At 46.2% G+C, this 21,330-nt stretch overlaps 1 protein-coding gene across 1 annotated transcript in view; it reads right to left on the minus strand.

The window, feature by feature from the left end:
• Trpm1 (transient receptor potential cation channel subfamily M member 1) overlaps positions 1-21,330 on the minus strand; it is a 119,926-nt gene that overhangs the window by 16,158 nt on the left and 82,438 nt on the right. The window contains exons 18-26 of the mRNA XM_052178463.1: positions 14,932-15,054; positions 13,322-13,453; positions 11,379-11,507; positions 8,485-8,736; positions 6,551-6,725; positions 5,256-5,276; positions 3,726-3,870; positions 2,230-2,432; positions 1,467-1,599 (exon numbers count right to left, since the gene is read on the minus strand). Of these exons, the coding sequence (XP_052034423.1) occupies positions 1,467-1,599; positions 2,230-2,432; positions 3,726-3,870; positions 5,256-5,276; positions 6,551-6,725; positions 8,485-8,736; positions 11,379-11,507; positions 13,322-13,453; positions 14,932-15,054 (1,313 nt within the window). The remainder of the gene's footprint in view (positions 1-1,466; positions 1,600-2,229; positions 2,433-3,725; positions 3,871-5,255; positions 5,277-6,550; positions 6,726-8,484; positions 8,737-11,378; positions 11,508-13,321; positions 13,454-14,931; positions 15,055-21,330) is intronic.

Genomic DNA, 21,330 nt, shown 5'->3' on the forward strand with positions numbered 1-21,330 from the left:
TTTAGAAGCTTAGTGACTACTGTAAAACTATCAATGGATTTTTCAAAGTCTTATTAAAAATGTACTTTATTAAGGCTAAATGTTGGTGTAGGAAACCTTTCGGTTTAGTTGTCTGGACTCCGTCGAATTACAAAGTGACAGGGGCTAGGAGGGGGGAAGGGACTGGATGTCAGAGGCCCATCTAGTCATGTGGGCTGAGGTAGAATCAGCAACCTCACATGCTGGGGAGGGTGGAGATGTACCTGGGAGTTCAGTATCAGTTTTTGGGCTCTTTGTTGATCAGATTGGGCTGAGGAACCCATTTCAAATTCTATCATAATTATGCTTCTCAGAATACATTGGCATCTGTATCAGAAAACTAATTCTAAGAGCTCAAGGATATAAGGATGGGTCAGGATCCCCGCCCCCCCCTCCCGTGGCATGTCTCCTGCATCTGTTTCTACCTACACTGTCAGTTAAACATTCATGAACAACATAGTAGCAAGATCTGGAAAAGCTTACATTGCTTTTTCCTAAGCAATAAAGGGTCACAACAATGCTGATTTCAAAAACTATAGATAGAAAGAGTCCATCGTTCCTGCCTACCATTTCTTTGCTGGCTATTTATTCCCAGCAGGTACAGACTGGTACACTGAAGTAGATCAGACTGGTACACTACTAGCTTTCTGTTCCTTCTTGGCCTTCCTTGCATGTGTCCATCTGTCTGTCCACCTACCCACCCACCCACCTACCCATCCATCCATCCACCCACCCACCCATCCACCCACCTACCCACCCATCCACTCACCCACCCACCCATCCATCCACCTACCCACCCATCCACCCACCCACCCACCCACCCACCCACCCACCCACCCATCCATCCACCTACCCACCTATCCACCCACCCATCCATCCATCCATCCATCCATCCATCCATCCATCCATCCATGGTTAAGCGTATCATGCTGATTTTTCTGTCTGCAGAACAGCTCCTGCCCAATTCAGAGACTTATGGGAAGCACAGCCCTCCTGGCCCCAGCCCTCCCAGACCTCACTCTCATGCCATTCCAGAGGTGGGAGCCTTTTTTTGTTCTGGTTGTCACTGCAGTAGCAAGGAACTGTGCATACATGCAGGGTGAGGAGCTGTGTCCCCAGTGGGCCACTTGGCTTGGCACAAAGGCAACATCACAGTAGAAGTTGGAAAATGATGGCTTCCTGTAGCTGACAAAGGGTCTGAGGTAAACGTCCCACTTAAGGAAGTATGGCTTTTTTCCTGCCTATTTGAAACAAATGTTATTTTTCACTTTTATATACAATTTGCGTCACGATTGTAGAAGTGGGGGGAAGATGAGTCTTTAAAACACAGTTTGAATAGGCAAGAGAACTCTGAGCAACTACGTGTGATTTTAACCCCAAACCCAAGACGTGATTTTAAAAGAATTTTTCCACACCCGGCGCAGAGTGGGGTGCAGAGCTTGGCGTACCTCTCGCTGGTGACCCGGATGCGCTCATCGCTGGACGACTGCTGTTCATCCTCCTTTTCCCGGAAGTGCTCCTGCACGCACTGCTCCTCAAACTCATGCAGTTTTTTCAGTTCCTCATCACTGAGGAACAGCTCTGTGTAGGGGAAGAAGTGTAGGGCATGTCAGGAACCACTCAAGAAGGATCCGTTTAGCTGTGCCATTGAGGAGTTTATACTCCCTTCTTTGATTAAGCTTTAATTCTACACCACAGGGAAGGTAGTTTCCTGATCATTTCAAGTAGTTGATAACCTCTTCTCCTCATTCCCCCACCCCAAGACCGGAGCCAAAAGGGTCACATTTAAAATAGAAAAAGTGAATTGCATCTATCTGCTTGGAAATCAAAAGAAGGTTTCCCAGGGGCTGGGGGGGGGGTGGGGGGGAGAGGGGACAGGGGACGTTTTGCGCGTCATTGTATAAGCAGCCAAGCTTACATAGCTTCTTTTCTCACCCTTTTTAGATGGAATATATTAATACATTGAAAGGGGTGTTGAAGCATATGGAAGTGTCCATGGGAGAGACTTGAGAATTTCAGTCTCTAGCCTCCATGATTTGGTTTTTACCAATACTGATTACAATATAAGTGAGCAAAGCTAGAATACACAAAAACCAAGAAACATTCCAAAGCACTCAGCAGTTGGGTATAACGTTTTGCTGAGGTTGCTATGGAAGTGTCTTTTGTTTTTTAAATTAGCCCACAGATAGAAATGAAGAATCCCCAACATACTCAACCCACGATCCCGCTCCTCCTGGTCCCCTTCTCTCTTTTTCCTGCAGCGACCACTGAGACGCATAACGATGATATAGATGTGGCTTAAGATGATCATTGGCGGGGGCAGGACCGGCCTGTCGTGAAATGTCATGATCAGTTGGTATCGCTGGAACTTCCACACTTGATTGGATATTGACTTGACTTCAAAGAAGGTATTGCTTTAAAAGAAAGACATTTTTACAGTTACTTTCTATTGTTATTTCAGGGTCATTGGTTCCTTGGGTTTAAATGAAAATACATTATGAGATGTACTTGGTACAATCTCGCTGAGGCTGATTCCTTGGTCACCTGATTGTTTGCCTTAGCCACCAGTGTGGGTTTTCTGTGCTCAAAGACACATGGTGTGTTTGTTGAATTTTGGTGTACACTGTTTTCTTGGAAACCCACAGGGATGTCTCCTCAGTGTGCTAGGGCACACATGTAAAGGGATTTTGAAGAGTTAAAACACTCAATTAAAAAAAATTGCACCTTGTCCATGAGCTGCTGATTAATTACTGAGCTTATCTGACTGTAATGCACATTATTTTGGATATGGGTAAGTGTGATCTTTGTCATACTTAGCTTCCAACAGGAGCTAGTCAACATGTGATTGCACTGTCTGCTGCTAGCCCTGGGGCTTTAAGAAAGCCCATTATTGTCTAGGGACCGAAGCGGTCTCTTTTTTCCAGCTGCAGCTGGAGCTGGTTCCCTACAATGCCTTGTCTTGTTACATGATATGACTTTACAATTCTAGGGAGAATTTTTTTCATACTTTTAAGTTTAGCAGATATTTGGTCTTCCTCCCTTTCTTTCCTTCTTTCTTTCTTTTTTGAGCCTGGGTCTCGTGTAGTCCAAGCTGGGTGTGAACCTGCTCTGTGGTTAAGGGTGAGTTTGCATGCCTTAACCACCTTGCTGGTACTTTCCAAATCCATCTTAGAATGTAAAATGTATCTTTCAAGATGTATCGAGGATTGTCACCATCCTCAGTGGCTATCAAATGGGAAGTTCTATAAAAAGCTGCATTTAGTAATTTAAGCCACTTTTGCCACTCTGCCTGATAAGATTTGATATTTTATGTATAAAATAATCACAGCTGCTTGTGGAGTTAGCAGTTTTGTGCGTCTCTGGCGGTGAATGAAAAGCACAACTTCTTCAAGTCTTCTCTATCTCAGGAGACTTCTGCCTAAGAAAATATTTCCATTAGATTAAAATGCATGCTTCAGTGTTAAAATACTAACTGAGATTAAATTTGAATGTATTTGAGTGTAGACATTTGGTTTATGACTACACCCAGACTGATTAAAGTTGAAAAAAAAAGGAACCCAAAACCCCCCTATCCCTTTAAAAGCCTTAGTAAACTTCTCCGAACATCTATGCAGGTGTTGTCATAACTTTCTGGGCCTGAATTAGAGATCTGTAGAGCAATGGACAACAGCCACGAGGTTCTGGTCATGCTCTGTCATGATACGTACTTGAAAACAGCGATCAGTAGGTTGACCAGCAGGATGTTGGCCACCAGCAGGTAACAGGCCATGAGGGCGGGTGTGAGCCAGGCACCAGGGATGCAGGGAGGGAGCCTCTTGCCTTCCTCATCATAGAGATTTTCACCACAAGGAGCTGAAAAACGTGGCGGGGGAGGCTTCTTTTGTATATGTAACAAAAGGACAAATATCTACTATATGTGTTTTAAGTAACCTATTTCTTTTGGAGTGATACATACATGATTGTGCATGCACATGTGTGTATCTGTGTGTAGAGGCCAGATGCTCTCCACCTTATTTATTTATTTATTTATTTATTTATTTATTTGGTTTTTTTGGATTTTTTTTTTTCTGAGACAGGGTTTCTCTGTATTGCCCTTGATGTCCTGGAACTCACTCTGTAGACCAGGCTGGCCTCGAACTCAGAAATCCGCCTGCCTCTGCCTCCCAGAGTGCTGGGATTATAGGTGTGTGCTACCACCACCTGGCTCTCCACCTTATTTTTTAAGGTAAGACCTTTCTCTCACTGAGCCTGCGGTTTGCTGTTTTGGCTACAGTCGAGCCAGCAAGCCCCAGGGATCTTCCTGTTAACTATGTACTGCTGCACTCGCCTTTTTTTCATGGGTTCTAGAGACTAGAACTCAGAGCCTTGTGCTTTCACAGCAAGCTCTTTCCCCATTAAGCCTTCTTCCCAGCCCTATTTACTTTGAGATTTATCTTACTATGTAGCCCAGGCCGGTCTCAAACTTTAAATCCTCCTGCCTTGGCCTCTCATGTGCTGGGATTACAGTTATGTTCCCCCCCCCCCCCACACACACACACACTTGACTTATTTTGACTTTTGTATTTCATAAGCAGTAATATTCTAAGTAAAAATATTAAATCATATGAAGAAGGCAATAAAACGTATATTCTTACTCTGAGATAGTCATAGTGAGCTTGTTGTATTTGCAGATATTTTCCATTTTCTTACTCACCCCACCTCATTTGGAAGCTTTGTTTGTTTGGTAGTGCCAGAAAGATAAACACAGGGGCTTGCACATGCTAGACAGGCATTCTTCAATTGATCCACACCCCATTTATATACAAGTTCTTAGTGGTTAAACTGTCTCATTTACCATTATTGTATCTTCTTGTATTAGAAGCCTATTCTGTCTTTTAACTGTTTGCCATTAGCTGACACTGTTCTTTTTATTTTCTTGGCTGTATTGTGCATTAAGTCTGAAAACACTTTTATTAAGATGCAGGGTAGGGGGTCCCTGTCACCCTCTCAGATCAACTGTGGAATCATGTTTGAATCTGTTCACTTAAGAGACCTATTTCCCAAAGTGAGGGAAACTGGATAATCCCAACGTGGAACTTAAGACTCTGCTTACTTTTATTTGAAGTCTAAAAAGGTATTGGCCTGAGAAAACTGAAGACATGTTTAAGATAGGATAGAGTATCAGTGATCAGCTGAGAGAAAAGGTTATTTAACGAAACAGTTCTCAAAGTAAACCCACCAATTCCATGTGAACTTACGGTTGATTTCCATGGCATAGACTAGATGATCATTGGATGCGCAAGGAGAAGTTTGTGTTGTGTTTCAGTTGTCCCGGGGTTGGAGGGGTGGGGGAGAAAACAAGACAATGGTTGAGAGGAACATAAAACAATTTTCCAACACTAGCACTGATGTGTTGCTAAGAGATGCAGAGACTCAAGTCTGAAAGTTACATGTTGATGCTTGGAAGCAGTGCCCTGCTTAGAACAAAAGTGCCTATCATTAATTCTGAGAAATGGATTTCATGAATATTTATCTAGCCATATGTCTGTGAGCCACAGCTGGAGCTCAGGAGTTAAGCACTGGAAAGACACAATGTTGCTGGCAGATGATCCTTTTAACTTTTGAGTTGAACAACCAAGCACTCCCTGAATCCTACCGTGAAAAACTCATCAGCACAAATGGATACCAAGGGACAGTGAAGAAGCCAGATGAGGAACTAAAAACCTGCATTTAATGATGTTACCGGAAAAAAGGATAGTCTTTTGTTTACCTCTTTATCATCTCTCATTAACCAGTATAATTAAAAACATGAGTAAGAAAAATCTTATATTCTATAATCCAGAACCTTTTGTTTGCTTGCTTTAAATATGTATTTAATTAAATCCGTTTTTAGACAATTTCTCACATGTATACAGTGTGTACTGACCACTTACATCCCCCCTTTCTATCTCCCCTGTCAACCTCTCCACCCCCAGCCCCACAAATGTCTCTCTCATGTTGATGACTAGTCATTTCTTTTGTGACCGACTTTGATTAATCAGGACCACCTCTATGCCCATGAGTTTGGCGCTATTCTTTGGAGTCTGGTGGGCCCAGCAGAGGCTACACAACTAAAGACAGCAATTCTTCACTTTTCCCAGAGTCTATCAATAGTGATAGCCAACAGATCAAAGATAAAGGGTAGGGTCCTATGAACCCTTCCCATTTTCTTGACTTATTGATAGTCCTGCTCTGGCATGGGCGCTGGACAGGTAACTATAGATGTTATGAGTTAATGAATGTAATAGCTTGGGCTACTTCATATGATGTCACAGCCAACAGCTCAAGGGAAGTGAGACTCAGAACTCTAGAGGGCGGGTTTTAGAGAAAAATAGCAGATACTTCAAAATCTACACTTCAGTCGGTACTTATTTCTTTATAAAAACCACCTAATGCCTATGGTGGAATGAAAAACACTTTACTTCCAAATTAATGCGTGCTCTTCCATTAATTTGGAACTGATCATCTGCCCTGGAAGCAGGGAAGAGAGTCTTACTATGAATTCTAGTCTTACGGTCTATCTGGTCTGCAAACACCTCTCCATAGATCATCCAGTAGGGCATGTAGAAGATGTTTCGGGCCAGTTTCCAAGAAGGCTTCTCCTCTGGGTGCAAGATAGCTTGCCGAGCCACTCCAAAACTCATCAGCACAACCAGCATAATGACCACAAAGTACAGCATGTCAATCATCTGCATAGGAAGAATGCATGTCTTACAGTTTGACTCCTGGACCAAGTTCGCACTGGCTCATGCTATTGTGGTCTCCAGAGGCGTCACTTTAATTGTGATGAAGACAGCTTCTTTCCCATCTTTCCTTCTCATCCACCTTTATAAAGCCTCTAGAATAAAGGGTCTTATTCTAGAACCCTGCTGCCTTCATCTGCACCGGATCTTTCTTGCTTTTCTTTTATTACTGTCCATCATTCTAGTTTGGTTCTAGAATGCCTCTCACAAAAGACTTTTGAATTATGTTTTTTGGTTTGTATCTAGAATACCCAACACTAAAGGCCACATGTTAAAGGGTTAGTTTTTGGGTTGGCACTATTGATCCCCAGAATGGGGATGAGACCTTTGAGAAGTGTGTCTTTTTGCGAGGTCCTTAAGGCTTCGCCACCTCCCTCTCTCTTTTCTCCTTGCCGTACTCCGTAAGCATGCTTGCTCTAACATGTACTCTGACATGAGGTTCTCGTTGGACACACACTCAAAGCAACAGGCTCATGCCTGTGAACTGTAACATACATTTTCTTTTATAAGTTGTATTTTATTATGGTGACAAAAAGCCAAACGACACACCCATACACCAAGGCTTTTCCAGTAATTGTAACTGCAAACAGAGAACAGGCTGGCCGGGGTGGCACACCAACACTTGAAAGCAGGGTAGTGGGGGGGGGTTTCGTGAAATTGAAGCCATTTTGGTTTACGTGATGACTGCCAGGTCAGCCAGTGCTAGTAAAGGCCCTGTCTTACAAATGACAAAGAAATAAAGAAAGGAAGGACTCATATCAGAAAACATGGGAGGTTTTAGGAGCAACAGCAAGAGAGGTTGCATCTTGGAAATAAAGACAAAAAGACTTGTGAGGACACACATGGATACTGAGTGTTCCTTATACTAAGCTGATATAAATCCCATTTTCTCCCTTTTATGTGATGCTAAACTACTGTAACCCTCAATTTAAACAAAAACACTTTTCTATGTGTATGGGTGCTTTGCCTACAAGTCTGCCTCCACCACACACATGCAGTTCCAATGGAAGGTGTCAGATCACTTAGGACTGGAGTTACAAAGGTTGTGGGCCAACATGTGGCTACTTGATTTCAAACAAACTCAAGAGTTTATGGAAGAATGGCCAGTTCCTTTAACCATTTAGCTATCTCTCTAGATCCTGTAATCCTTAATTTTGAACATCTCTGAGTGTAAGAGTCCTTACTGGAATTAACTAAACCATAAGTTCTATAGCTCAAATCCATACTGGCTCTATTAAGTTAATAATAATTATTATTATATCATCCTATTAGTTGATTGTTATGTTATGAAAGTCCCCACCTTTCTTCTGGGATTAGTCCTAACACAATCCATTTTAGTAGTCAAAAATAACTTTCTGGTTTGTGAGCAGTCTCACATTCTGTAACCTGTTTGAAATAAATGTCACTATGGATTTTTCTCATACTAATCACCCAAAGAATATGACATGGAAGAAGGAAGATGCCATGTGTCAAGTCCCTGTACACAGTGAGAGATAAATAAATGTCTATGTAAAGGCGTGTATAGAAAATCTGCAACTCATGCTTTCCTGTTGGAGTTTATGAAGATGTCAGCATGCAGGGCAATTATATATGCTAAACCAGCTGCAAAGGAAAGACGAAATGAAACCAAAGGAAGCCACACCCTAGCTTGGTCTGGTGTTCTAATGCCAAGTTATCTGATTACTCATAGGGAATTGTTACTAACCATCTTTCCAATCATCATCACATAGGGGCCAAGATATTTGTTGACACCAAAGATGTCTAACACTCGGATGTACCAGAGGATGATATCCACGCAGTAGATGACCCGGCCATAGCCCATGTATGGCTGGTTCTGGAGGCGCAGGATAGCCCCAACCATGAACATGGAGATGGCCACGAGGTCTGTGATGTTCCAGTACTCCTGGAGCCACACTTTGATTTTCTGGCTGAGTTTGCCTGGTTCCGACATGAGGATCTGCAAGTAAACCCCAAAGAGTAGTAAGCCGAGAGGGTCCTATTAGAAACCTTATCTTCATTAGACTCTAGGGAAGGGAAGAGTGCCAGGCCAGGCCAGGGCATCTGGGGCCTTTGTGGCTCAAGAACTCTGCACATGAAATTTTCTGGCAGAGGGTATATCTAGAAGGGGAAATTCCACAGGATCCTCTGTGTTCTTAGATGCAGGGGTTTCGGAGACTCAGGAAATGCCTTCCAAATTGTCTCCTTCTGGCTGTAATTAGAGCAGCTGCCTTTTGATTCCCTTTTTAATTATCTGGACTCATGCCTGTTGGCTCACATTCCAGAACTCTATGGAAGGACAACTCTAGAGCAGGGACAAGTTCTCAGTTTCCACAGAAGGATGACCCACCTGGCAGAGGGTGGCTGCATGGGACTGGGAAACACGGGCTTGCCAAAATTCCTTCTCAAGTTAGACATGAGAAGTCAGGGAAAGTTGAACCAGATTTTCCCTCCTGTACCTCATCCCTTTTCTGCATCACTGCTGACTGAAAGGGCACTTCCACAGAGCAAAGTGGAAACTATTCAGCTAGTAGTATGCATAGCCATACATATAAAGTCGTGGCAGGCACAGTGGAGGCACACAGAGCAAGAAGCAGCCTTGTCAGAGTACCCCTTCAGCTCTGGAAATCATGGGGAGATCCAGGGTTTCCAGGGCCAGTGGGGTGTTAGCTGCCTATCAGCTAACACAGAAGGGCTCGCTGTCTCGGCAAGCCATGTATGCTGGCCGACAGCTGCCCTGTCTCTCCTGTATCTATCCGCAGGCTCCAGATCTTGATGGAGGCATAGCAAGTTGGGTCGGGGGTAAAGGCACTTGTCATACAGGCCTGGTGACCTGAGTTTGATTGCCAGGGACATACACAAAGGTAAAGAGACAAAAATGGATTCCCAAAATTGTCCTCTGAATCCTACATGTGTACCCCCTCATTTCAACATGGTACATGCTGTATAATGGTAAGACAGGTCCCTTGAGAAGTCCTAGATGTAACAGCCACAGGAATCTAATGCAGCCAAGCCAGAGAAGCAATAGGAGTCATGCAGGAGGGCGGGGTGTAGGGGATTCCCAGAACTCTGGACTGCTCTGCTGTCACTTGACCAATGACATCAAACTTGCCCTACTGGATGAGGTCAATAGTAGACATCAAACTCTACTGAATGAGTCAACAGTAACTACAAAATAACAGTATTGGTTCTATGTCGGTAGGGAAAAGATCAGGAATCGGTACTGTGTGGTTTCTCACTTTAAGCTCCTGTTCTGCCTGGATGAAACCTTGCTGTTCGTGAGTGAATGTAGTGCAGTTCAGACGTGTGGGTGAGAGCCATCCTCACTGGTGTTTCCCGTGCTTCCTGCCTTCTTGGCTTTTTTTTCCCCCTCTACTGTGTCCTGTGGAGGAGTGTGTCTGTTCTTTTTCAGCACTTCCTTTAGAAACTGGGCCCCTCTGCTTGCAGCAGATGCTCCAGGCCCCACCCAGGTTCCCTGGAGCCTCTCACCAGGTGGGCATGCCACCCTCACTGCAGGTGCTGCTGTGAGGCCCACACCTGCCCCATTCTGGGAGGCCTGCCCTTGGGTAATTGGAGTCGTTGCTGTGCTTGGTGCCAAACAACTGATGTGAGTGAGAAACTCCTCTCCCTTCTTTCAGGTTTTTTTTTCTCTCAGTGGGATTCCATTGAGAACAACCTCTTTCTGAAACCACACCTCATTCAGCTCCTCCTCCTCTGGCCTCCCTCCCACCCTCCCTCCCCTCAACCAAGAACTGCACTTCCACGCACCCTGTGCACACGACACCAACTGTACAGCATTACAGCGTAAATGTAAATGCAGTTCCTAGGGCTGGGGAGGAGGAGCTGTGGGTGAGGTGTCTCTTGGGCAAGCATGAGGCCCTGAGTTCAGATGCCTGGAACTAACCTAAAATCTGAATGTGGTGGTGTGTGCCTATAACCCTAGCGCTGTGCTGAGGGCAGGAATGTCACAGAGACAGAGGGATCCAGAGAGTTTCCCACCAGCCAGTCTAACTGAAACAGTGAGTTTCAGGCCTGCTTCAAACATGAAGGTAGAGAAATGATAGAATGAAGCCAACCTAAACCAGCATGGGCCAGTCTACCTGCAGATAGGTACATTCACACACACACACACACACACACACAGACACACACACACATGCTCAAGCACATTTACAGGTGAGGATGTGGATGCACGTGTGCGGGGCACACACAATACACACACACACACACACACACACACACACATACACACACACATACACATACAAGACAGCCAGAATTTGTGCCCATTTGTACCTATTGGCACATCTCAAGTAGCTGGCAGCATTTGGCATAGCTCATTCATACACTCAAACCTACTGTGTCATTTATTTTGCCTTGTGTTTTGAACTGTGAGTTGAAACTCAGTCAGAGCGAGGGGGTGTATACATCAGAAACAAGCAAATAGAATGATTGGGGATGGGGAGGAGGGGGAGGGAGGCTCACTAGGAGCCCTCATCTGCATAAAACTCTGCATTACTAGCATCTGAAATTGAACTCAGCAGTTAGTGGGTATGGCGTGGGGTGGGGGTTTATAGTCAAGCCTTTTCAATAATCAATCACCTCTCGGATTTTCTCTAATGCCAGGCTCACAATGTAGGAGATGACAATCCACTCTTGGGGAGAGGGCCATCCCTCCATCTGCACCAGGATGACATAGTTGAACAGCAGCAAGTAGCCCAAGTAGGAGATCTGAAGAAGGAAAAGATGGCAGGTGTGTCTCACGGATAACATTCGGTGCTTCATCCACAAAAGGTTCTTTCTTCCCATAGACTGACCTACTTAGCAGACCTCATCCTTTATGCATATCACTGGTGGGGAAAATGAGGCAGCTTAGGGGCTACACTTTGGTGCAATATAGGCTCTGACATAGACAGCCCAGGCCCTGCCCGACTATACCTTTGTTATGAAGTTGAAAGAATCATATTATACAAGGAACCCTTTTTAGGTTTGCTGCTGCTGTGTGTGTCTTTTACATTCTAGGAAAATGGCAAGGGTGATTTAGCATTCCTGTCTCACCCGACTTGCTCTTAAATTCCCCCATTGTAGATGGGCGACTGAGAAGGTCGGAGAGGCCATGTGGACGGATTCTCTGTGAAGGTCCACAGTGCTGGCCTATGAATTCCCCACTCCCCGACTCCCCAGTTACCAGTGGCAGGTCTGAGACATATAGAGATATTCTGTGACCACAACAAATTATTTTTTTTGAGGAAAGGGGTAGGATTGGGGTGGGGGAAGAGTGGAGGCACATGGGGAAAGGGCATGACTGGAGGGAGGTTCTTTGCAGCTGGCTCTCCAGAATGGCGTTGTGCCCAAACTATCTCGCCCTTGGGCATGACTCTGGGACTGCTCCCATCTGTTCTTGTGTCCTGTCTTGTCCTGCTCTTGCAACCAGTGAGCCTCGTTCTCAAAGGAGTGTAGACAGACCTAACCCTGGAAATGACCTGCTGTCTCCAAGCACATCTGTTTGGTGAGGGCTCTAGAGAAGACAGTCTTCGTTAAGCCGGAGTGTGTTTATGATCTGGGTTCAGCCTTGCTGTTGTTTCTGTTGGAAAGGCTCCCATTGGCCCATGTGTTAAACGCTTTGTTCCCAGACTGTGGTGCAGCCTGTAAGAGCTGGGGCCCAGAACGAGGTCAGTGGGGGTGGGCCTTCCGAGGGAATACTGGGACTGAGCACCTTCTCTTTACTTTCCTTTGTCCCACAGCTGTGGGAAGTGTGGTTCCTCTCTGCCACAGACTCCCAGCTATGGTGTGCTACCTTACCACAGGTCCAAGAACACCAGGACCAACTGACAGGGACTGAAACATCAGTACCACGAGCTGAAAGAACGCTATCCTCTTTATAGTTGATCGGTTTGGGTATGAATTATAGTGATAGAAAAATCCATGTCAAGTTAGTGGGATCTGTGGGAAGGGATCTGTGACTCTGCTCTTTAATTCACTAGTCATTATTGTTTAAAAACATTTTCTTACATTTATTTGAAAAAGCCTTTATGTGTGTGGGTATTTTGCCTGACTGTATATCTAAGTGCCATGTGCCTGACATCTGTGGATGCCAGAATAGGGTATTGAGTGCCCAGAAACTGCAGTTACAGACAGCTGTGAGTCACCAGGTGGATGCTGGGAATTGAACCCAGGACCTCTGGAAGGACAAACTGTCCTCTTAACTGCTGATCCATCTATCTAGCCCCCCATTTTGTTTATCTTAAAACCAAACAAAACTTCCCTAAGTTTTAATTACTAGCAACATTTAAAAAAATCCTTTCTGTTCAGCCAATAGGCTATTTTGCTTCATGAAGCTATGGGGGCCTCAGATGGCCAATATCTTTACATACATAAAATATGTATTACAATATATTGGGATCTAATTTTAAAGCCCTCAACTGGTCCTAGTTTAGCTCAATGAACTTTTGGGTGCCTTTTGAACATTTTGAAATTTTTCTTGATTCCATCGTAGCTCTCAGTATTCCCCACATGACCAAGACAACCGTCAGGGAGGGCCTTACTGTGTAAAACCAGAACTTGACAATGGGCGCATTATAGAATTCACAGATCTTTGTTCCAATGGGAATGCTCCTCTGTTTTTTGTGCTCATTCTCCTCATCCCCCTTTCTCGAGCCAGCATCTGCATTTGCATCCTGGAAAACAGCACAGTATATGGCAGGCGGTCTGCAGGTGAGAATAGGCTATCTCCAACACCTGACAGGTGCTCTGCAGGTGGGAATAGGCCATCTCCAACACCTGACAGGTGCTCTGCAGGTGAGAATAGGCCATCTCCAAAACCTGACAGGTGGTCTGCAGGTAGGAATAGGCCATCTCCAACACCTGACAGGTGCTCTGCAGGTGAGAATAGGCCATCTCCAAAACCTGACAGGTGGTCTGCAGGTAGGAATAGGCCATCTCCAACACCTGACAGGTGCACTGCAGGTAGGAATAGGCCATCTCCAACACCTGACAGGTGCTCTGCAGGTGAGAATGGGCCATCTCCAACACCTGACAGGTGCACTGCAGGTGGGAATAGGCCATCTCCAACACCTGACAGGCAGTCTGCAGGTGGGAATAGGCCATCTCCAACACCTGACAGGTGCTCTGCAGGTGGGAATAGGCCATCTCCAACACCTGACAGGTGCTCTGCAGGTGAGAATAGGCCATCTCCAACACCTGACAGGTGGTCTGCAGGTAGGAATAGGCCATCTCCAACACCTGACAGGTGCACTGCAGGTAGGAATAGGCCATCTCCAACACCTGACAGGTGCTCTGCAGGTGAGAATGGGCCATCTCCAACACCTGACAGGTGCACTGCAGGTGGGAATAGGCCATCTCCAACACCTGACAGGCAGTCTGCAGGTGGGAATAGGCCATCTCCAACACCTGACAGGTGCACTGCAGGTGGGAATAGGCCATCTCCAACACCTGACAGGCAGTCTGCAGGTGGGAATAGGCCATCTCCAACACCTGACAGGTGCTCTGCAGGTGGGAATAGGCCATCTCCAACACCTGACAGGCAGTCTGCAGGTGGGAATAGGCCATCTCCAACACCTGACAGGTGGTCTGCAGGTGGGAATAGGCCATCTCCAACACCTGACAGGTGCACTGCAGGTGGGAATAGGCCATCTCCAACACCTGACAGGCAGTCTGCAGGTGGGAATAGGCCATCTCCAACACCTGACAGGTGCACTGCAGGTGGGAATAGGCCATCTCCAACACCTGACAGGTGGTCTGCAGGTGGGAATAGGCCATCTCCAACACCTGACAGGTGCACTGCAGGTGGGAATAGACCATCTCCAACACCTGACAGGCAGTCTGCAGGTGGGAATAGGCCATCTCCAACACCTGACAGGTGCTCTACAGGTGGGAATAGGCCATCTCCAACACATGGCAGGTGGTCTGCAGGTGGGAATAGGCCATCTCCAACACCTGATAGGTGCTCTGCAGGTGGGAATAGGCCATTCCCAGCACATGGCAAATGGCCTGCAGGTGGGCCTTTCCAGCACAACGTGGCCTTAACAAGGAAAAATTCTCCAAGTGCCCCTGTTAGCAAGCTTTCTAAATCCACGATAAACCAAATATTAACACTGAAAATGAGAGCCACGTGACCCTCTTGGTTGCCACTGACCACATTCTCTTCTTCCTTTTCTTTGCCTTCTTCATTCTCCTTGGATGTCTGATAGGAGAAATCATCATATGTACGGAATTCCAAAAACAAGATGGTGGGCGGGATGAGGATCCCCATGATGACCTACGAGAGGAGGAACAAACCAAGTTTGAAGCTGTGGCGATTCTAGGAAAATCTAGTCTCTGTCGGTTACTCTGTGTGTGTATGTGTGTGTGTGTGTGTGTGCGCGCGCGCGCGCTGTGACAACATACCTAAGAGAGCAAATTCTGGGAGGAAAGACTTGTTTTAACTCATCATAGCGGGGAGGGAAGAGGAGGTAAAGCAGCTCACATCCTGGCAGGGTGAGCCAGCACTTTGGGCTTCTCTCTTTCCTCTTTCACACATGGGCAGCCTATGGCCGGTGCTCTCCACATTTTGGGCAGGTCTCTTGAGTTAATCCTTCCTGATGTGCACTCAGAGTGGACCTAGAGGGTACTTTACTGATTCACCAACCATTGATACAAAACCTGTGGATACTTACGGTCTTTAAGTAACACAGGATTTGCATATCATCTGCACACATCCTTTACATGCTTTGAATCGTGTCTAGATTGCTGCTAACCTAATGCACTGTAAACGCTGGGTTAAAAGCTGCCATGCTGTTTTGCTTAGGGAGTAAAGAGGGGAAACATGGCTTCTCCTCCTCATTCAGTTCAGATATATTTACAAATATTGTTTTCCTTCAAGCCCTGGGTCTCAGGGTTGGATCTCAGGCTTGGCATTAGGCACCGGTGCCCACTAAGCCATCCTGAAAGCCTCTGAAGAGGCTTTTGGTGTGTGCTTGGTTGATTTCAAGAACATGACATCCTGGAGCTAGAGAGCTGAGTGTCAGTTAAATGTGTAAAGTTAGACTGTCCACAGTTGTCGGTTGCACGGGGCCCGGACTGCGTTCCTCCCTGCTCCTATGATCCATGACTTTGTGTGCTGAGTACTTTGATAGAATCATGAGAAGTTTGAAAAACATCCACTGTTATTTTTTCTTCAAAAGAGAAATGACAAGCTATGGGATATGTAATCCAGACTCTAAAAAAGCTATGATCTAACACTAAATCTCCACGCAGGTCAGGTGGGACAGAGGCTTAGCCAGAGTACTTACCTGCGTGGACGCACCCCTGCACTAGAGCCCAGCATCATAGAACTAAGCTACCCAAACCAAGCAAGCTCGCGATGGCATTAAAAGCTAGTGCCGCCTCTGTTTTATATAAAAGCACTTCAGTGTGGGGAGAACATGTGTACGTAGAGTTGGGAGGCTCATGTGACTCACAGAGGAAGGGCTGAGCTGGGCCCAGAGGATGAAAGGGTCCTCCTCCGTGACTCGCTGATGTTTGAGCAGGTGCTTCTCCATGCTCTGCTGATTGCTAAAAAGGCTCCAAGCTTAATCCTAACCAAACCCGAGCCTCAACTTTGTGTGTGTGGCTTTAATTTCTCCCTGAAATTTCAATTCCCCATAAGGTTTCTTCTTAAGAATTATCAACAGTTCAACAGTGTTTGCTTCCCTGAACCCCTGTCCCTGATACTAGAGGCCATTTTAGCTGTTCATCCAACCTATCTGCTCTCTCTCTCTCTCTCTCTCTCTCTCTCTCTCTCTCTCTCTGTGTGTGTGTGTGTGTGTGTGTGCCTATGCACGTGCACATGTATATGGTATATGAGCTCATGTGGGAGCCAGGGAACCTCAGGTGTTGTTCCACAGGAGTGGTTGCTTGGCTGCTTGTTTGTTTTGGTTTTTGATACAGGTTTCTCACAGGCCTAGAAGTGACCAGTTAAAGTATCCTGTCCGGCTGTCAGCTCCAGGGCCCGGTCTACTGAGACCACGTGTCTGACATTTTGAGAGTTGTTTTTTTTGGGCGTGTTCTGAGGAATCAAACTCAGGCCCTCATGAGGGGCTCGAGGGACTGAAGCTTCCCTCCGTCCTCACCCTGCCCTTCTGAGTACATCGTTCTCGGCTCCAACCACGTCTCTGCACTGACTTAGTCTACATGCCTTTCATTCAGTTGCATAAATTTTGCACAGTAGGCGGGGGAAGACTGAGGAGGCGTTGTAAAACACCAGGACTTATTTATTCTGTTAATACTTTTAAATATCTATGTTGAAAGCAAAGTTTCAATGTTTGCCTAGTTTATTTTGCATTTATTTTTGAAGTACTTGGGATCAAAGGCAGGGCATCATGTACCCTAGGCAAGGGTTCTGCCACTAAGCAGCAGACACACAGCCCCGTCTCTGCCCTTGCTTTGCCCACAGCTCATTGTCCAAGCTGACTCAAGCTCACACATCAGCTCAGGCAAGCCTTAGACTTGCAACCTTCTTGCTTCAGTGTCCCACGAAGCTCATCACAGGTGAGCACCATTAGTCCTGGCCAGGCTCTTTGCCTGTATTTCACAACCTGCATTCCCTGTGCATTTGACTTTTTATTCTGTTGCCATGTCGGGATTGAACCAGGGGCCTCGTGCAAGCTAGGCAAGCGCTGTGCTACCGAACCACATCCCGGGCTCTCCCCATGTGTTTTAAATAGCTGGACCAGGTTTTTAAAAAGTTTCCAGGTTCTAAATGTTTCTCCATTCAAAGCATGAAGACAAAGGCCTTGTTTCTCTGTGGCATTCTAGGCTTCCGTGCTGCCAATGACATGTGATGCCGACCCGGCATTCCTCACTCCACACTTGACCTGTTTTCTTCCATGCCTCTTTGATCTTGCCATTCTAAAGACAGACTATATTTGTTAATATTCAAGACTATATACAACATCAATCTAGCAAATTTGTGCATTGTGTAGAATTGGAGAGCTAGGCATATTGTCTGTATTTCTAAGAGGTGGAGTCTCTTCTGCTAGGCACTGTGCCATTCAGGATGAGAATTCAGGCACATTTTTAATACTCCAAACTCTCTTGTTGGACATCAAAGGGAGGAGAGGTCCTTGGTCCTGAGACGGCTCGATGCCCCAGTATAGGGAAATATGAGGGCAGGGAATCAGGAGTGGGTGGGTTGGTAAGCAGGGGGAGGAGGGATGGGATAGGGGGTTTTCAGAGGGGAAACCAGGAAAGGGGATAACATTTGAAATGTAAATAAAGAAAATATCTAATTACAAAAAGAAAAAAGAAGCAAACACACACACACACACACACACACACACACTACTCCAAACTTTAAACCTAATACAATACCATAACTGGGAAATCACCTGACTTAATGTAATGAGCCATAGTCAAAATTCGGGCACCCTACAAATAGCAAATAAAATGAATCTGTAGGTTGTGCATATAAAGTGAATATGAAACACTTAATTTTGCATTTGGACTTGAATACCATCCCTAAGACTTATTAGGTCTATGCAAAAATTCCATACCTAAAAAGAAACTGGGGACACTTTTGGCCCCAGACATTTCAGAAAAGTGATACTGAACCTGCCGTGTTAAGATGCCATTCTCATTGAGATCCCATAGAACCACCATAATATAACCATGAGATAGTTGAATTGCTAAAACTTTTCTTAAGATAATCTAGGAGTTTGTCAATAATGAATTTTCTCCCAACATATCTTCTTCAAACCTTTTCATTTCTCAATATTCTCTCCTAAGCCACGTGGAGGGGAGATATTATCAGTTAAAATACTGTAGAAACAGAGGTCAGATCTATACTTTGGTCTTTAAACACATGGATGTTATGTTTGCATGTATGTCTGTGCACTATGTGCATGCAGTTCTTGGGAAGACCAGAAGAGGGCATTGGATCTCCTGGAACTGTAGTTGCAGACATTTGTTAACCATTGTGGTGCTGGGAATGGAACCTGGATCCTCTGCAAAGGTGGTTTTAACCACTGAGACATCTCTTCCATCCCCCGGGTCTGTGCTTCAATCATAAGTTGGTGACCTATCTGGAGCACATGGCCAATCATGGTAGGTCCAGCTGAAACACAGACTGTGGCTTTGTAAGCCAGGCATGCTGGCTATACTGGGACTGGAGTGTTTGACTACCTCAGCTCAGGTCCTATCCCACACTGAGCAGCTCAGACTTTGGGCAATTTAATCTCCAAGCTTTGAATTCCTCATCTCTGATGCTAGAACTATTGTAGCGTCTCCTTCACAGGGTTGTTCAGGGGAATTCAGTGTCCTCTTTATCCCCTTTAAGCCCCAGTGGACGCCTGAAACATCAGTGCTGACCTGTGCTTCCTCTGTGTGTTGTTTATATGTCCTGTAGCATCGCCACCTGGTGGCAGAGCTACTGTGCCAGGCATTTCACATCCTGTGTCTCCTGGGAGGCTCTCCTCTTTGAGACTGTTAGTAAGGAACTTCAGGGTTACTTGAATACAAGTACTGGAGAGTTGCGACAGTTTATCTGGGAACTGAGATATCTACTAGACGACTAATGTGTAGGTGCAGAATACAATGTAGATATCCTGGACACTCACATGATGTATGTTTTGTGTAGGACAGAGTGTGATCATGTGAGACTTCATTGTGCCACTCAGAATGCAATTTACGGGGCGGCGGCGGCGGCGGTAGCAGTGGCTGCTCCAGCTGAAGGGCCATCAGCAGTGGAACCAAGGCGACACAGGGTCCAGTTAGGCCCTGCGCCCACGACCACTGACCTTCGCTGACCAGCCGGGCGGCAAGCAACTGCGGTTCTGCGGAGCCTTTCGCTGCACGGAAGCCACTTCAGAACTCGGCTGCCCGCCAGTCAGGAGAGACTCACCGCCATCTTGATCCCGGGCTCCAGAGATCGGTCAGACTGAGGTACACAAACATAATCCTAGGCCCAACACCGCAGGGGTCTGAGCCAGACGGGCGTTGGCCTGCACCCAGGCCCTGGGCTGTTCGAGTGGCCATCGGGGCGCCAACCCAGCCAGGAGTTTTTTTTTTTTTGCCCCGGCCGGTGCACGCGCCGCCATTTTGCCTACAGGAGCCAGAGTGCTCGGGAGGGCAGAGACTGCTAACAAGCGTAGCCTGAGGCTAACAAAACGGGGGTCTAGGCCCCAAAAGGCACAGGACTGACCCCAAGAACTGGGCGGCTTGGTGGGCCATCTGTGTGTCAACCAGCCCAGGAGGTTATTAGCACAACAGACTCTCCCGGTGCTTTCGCGGAGCGCGGACGCGCACGCCCGCCATCCAGGTCACCTGGCGGACCCAAATAACAGACATAGCCCTAGGGGAACTTTGCTCGGACCTTGGCCTCCCAGGCGTTTGCCTGGACTCAGGGCCCAGGCGACAAGGCTAACCTAGTGTGCGCCAGCCCGGTTGGGGAAATCGGCTGCCCAGCGAAGTGAGCGGAGCACAGGGGAGGTCACAGCAACATTCACCTTCGGAGCTCCCTGGGGGTGCACACGGGTTCCACCTGGTCCACAGACACAATCTGGGGCAAGGCCTCAGGCAGAAGCCCCCAGCTCAACTCTCTCCGCTTCAGATCAGCCTGGGTGGCCGCCACATCTCCAGGTCCCTCAAGAGGCTAGTGGGGGCTTCCGGGCGGCCAGCTGGGAGAAGTCGGTGTGCTCCAATAAATCCTGCGGGCCCCAGCGGGAGCCTTCAGGTGCCTGCTTCGGGATCTGAACAGCCTGGACAACAGCACCCTGTCTATAGGCAGTGCAGAGTGTAAGCTGTGCACCAGAGGCCAACGGGGAAGGGGCAGCTTGCACTGGTGAGTCCAGCACTGACAAGACCAAGTAACACCAGTGAGAGCTAGATGGCAAAAGGCAAACGCAGAAACGTCACTAACAGAAATCAAGGCAATATGGCAACATCTGAACCAAATTCTCCTCTACCAGCAAGTCCTGGATACCCCATCACACCAGTAAAACAAGATTTGGATTTAAAATCACTGGTCATGATGCTGGTACAGGAACACATGAAGGACATTGAGGAGAAAATGGATCAAAAGTTAGAAGCCCTTGCAAGGGAAACACAAAAATCATTGAAAGAAATCCAGGAGAATACAAAAGCCAACAAGGAGGAAATGCAAAAAACACTTAAAGAAATACAGGAGAACTTTGCTCAACAGGCTGAGGTCATGAAAGACGAAACACAAAAATCTCTTAAAGAAATACAGGAGAACTTTGGTCAACAGGCTGAGCTCATGAGAGAGGAAACACAAAAATCTCTTAAAGAATTACAGGAAAACACAAACATGCAAGGGAAGGAGCTAAGCAAAACCATCCAGGATCTAAAATCAGAAGTAGAAACAACTAAGAAAACTCAAAGGGAGACAACTTTGGAGATAGAAAGCCTTGGGAAGAAATCAGGGGACAGAGATGCAAATATCAACAACAGAATACAAGAGATAGAAGAAAGAATCTCAGATGCTGAAGATTCCATAGAAACCATGGACTCAACAGTTAAAGAAAATGCAAAGTGCAAAAAGCTTGTAACCCAAAATATC

Source organism: Apodemus sylvaticus, chromosome 1 (genome assembly GCF_947179515.1).
Source record: "Apodemus sylvaticus chromosome 1, mApoSyl1.1, whole genome shotgun sequence".
Classification (NCBI taxonomy): Eukaryota; Metazoa; Chordata; class Mammalia; order Rodentia; family Muridae; genus Apodemus; species Apodemus sylvaticus.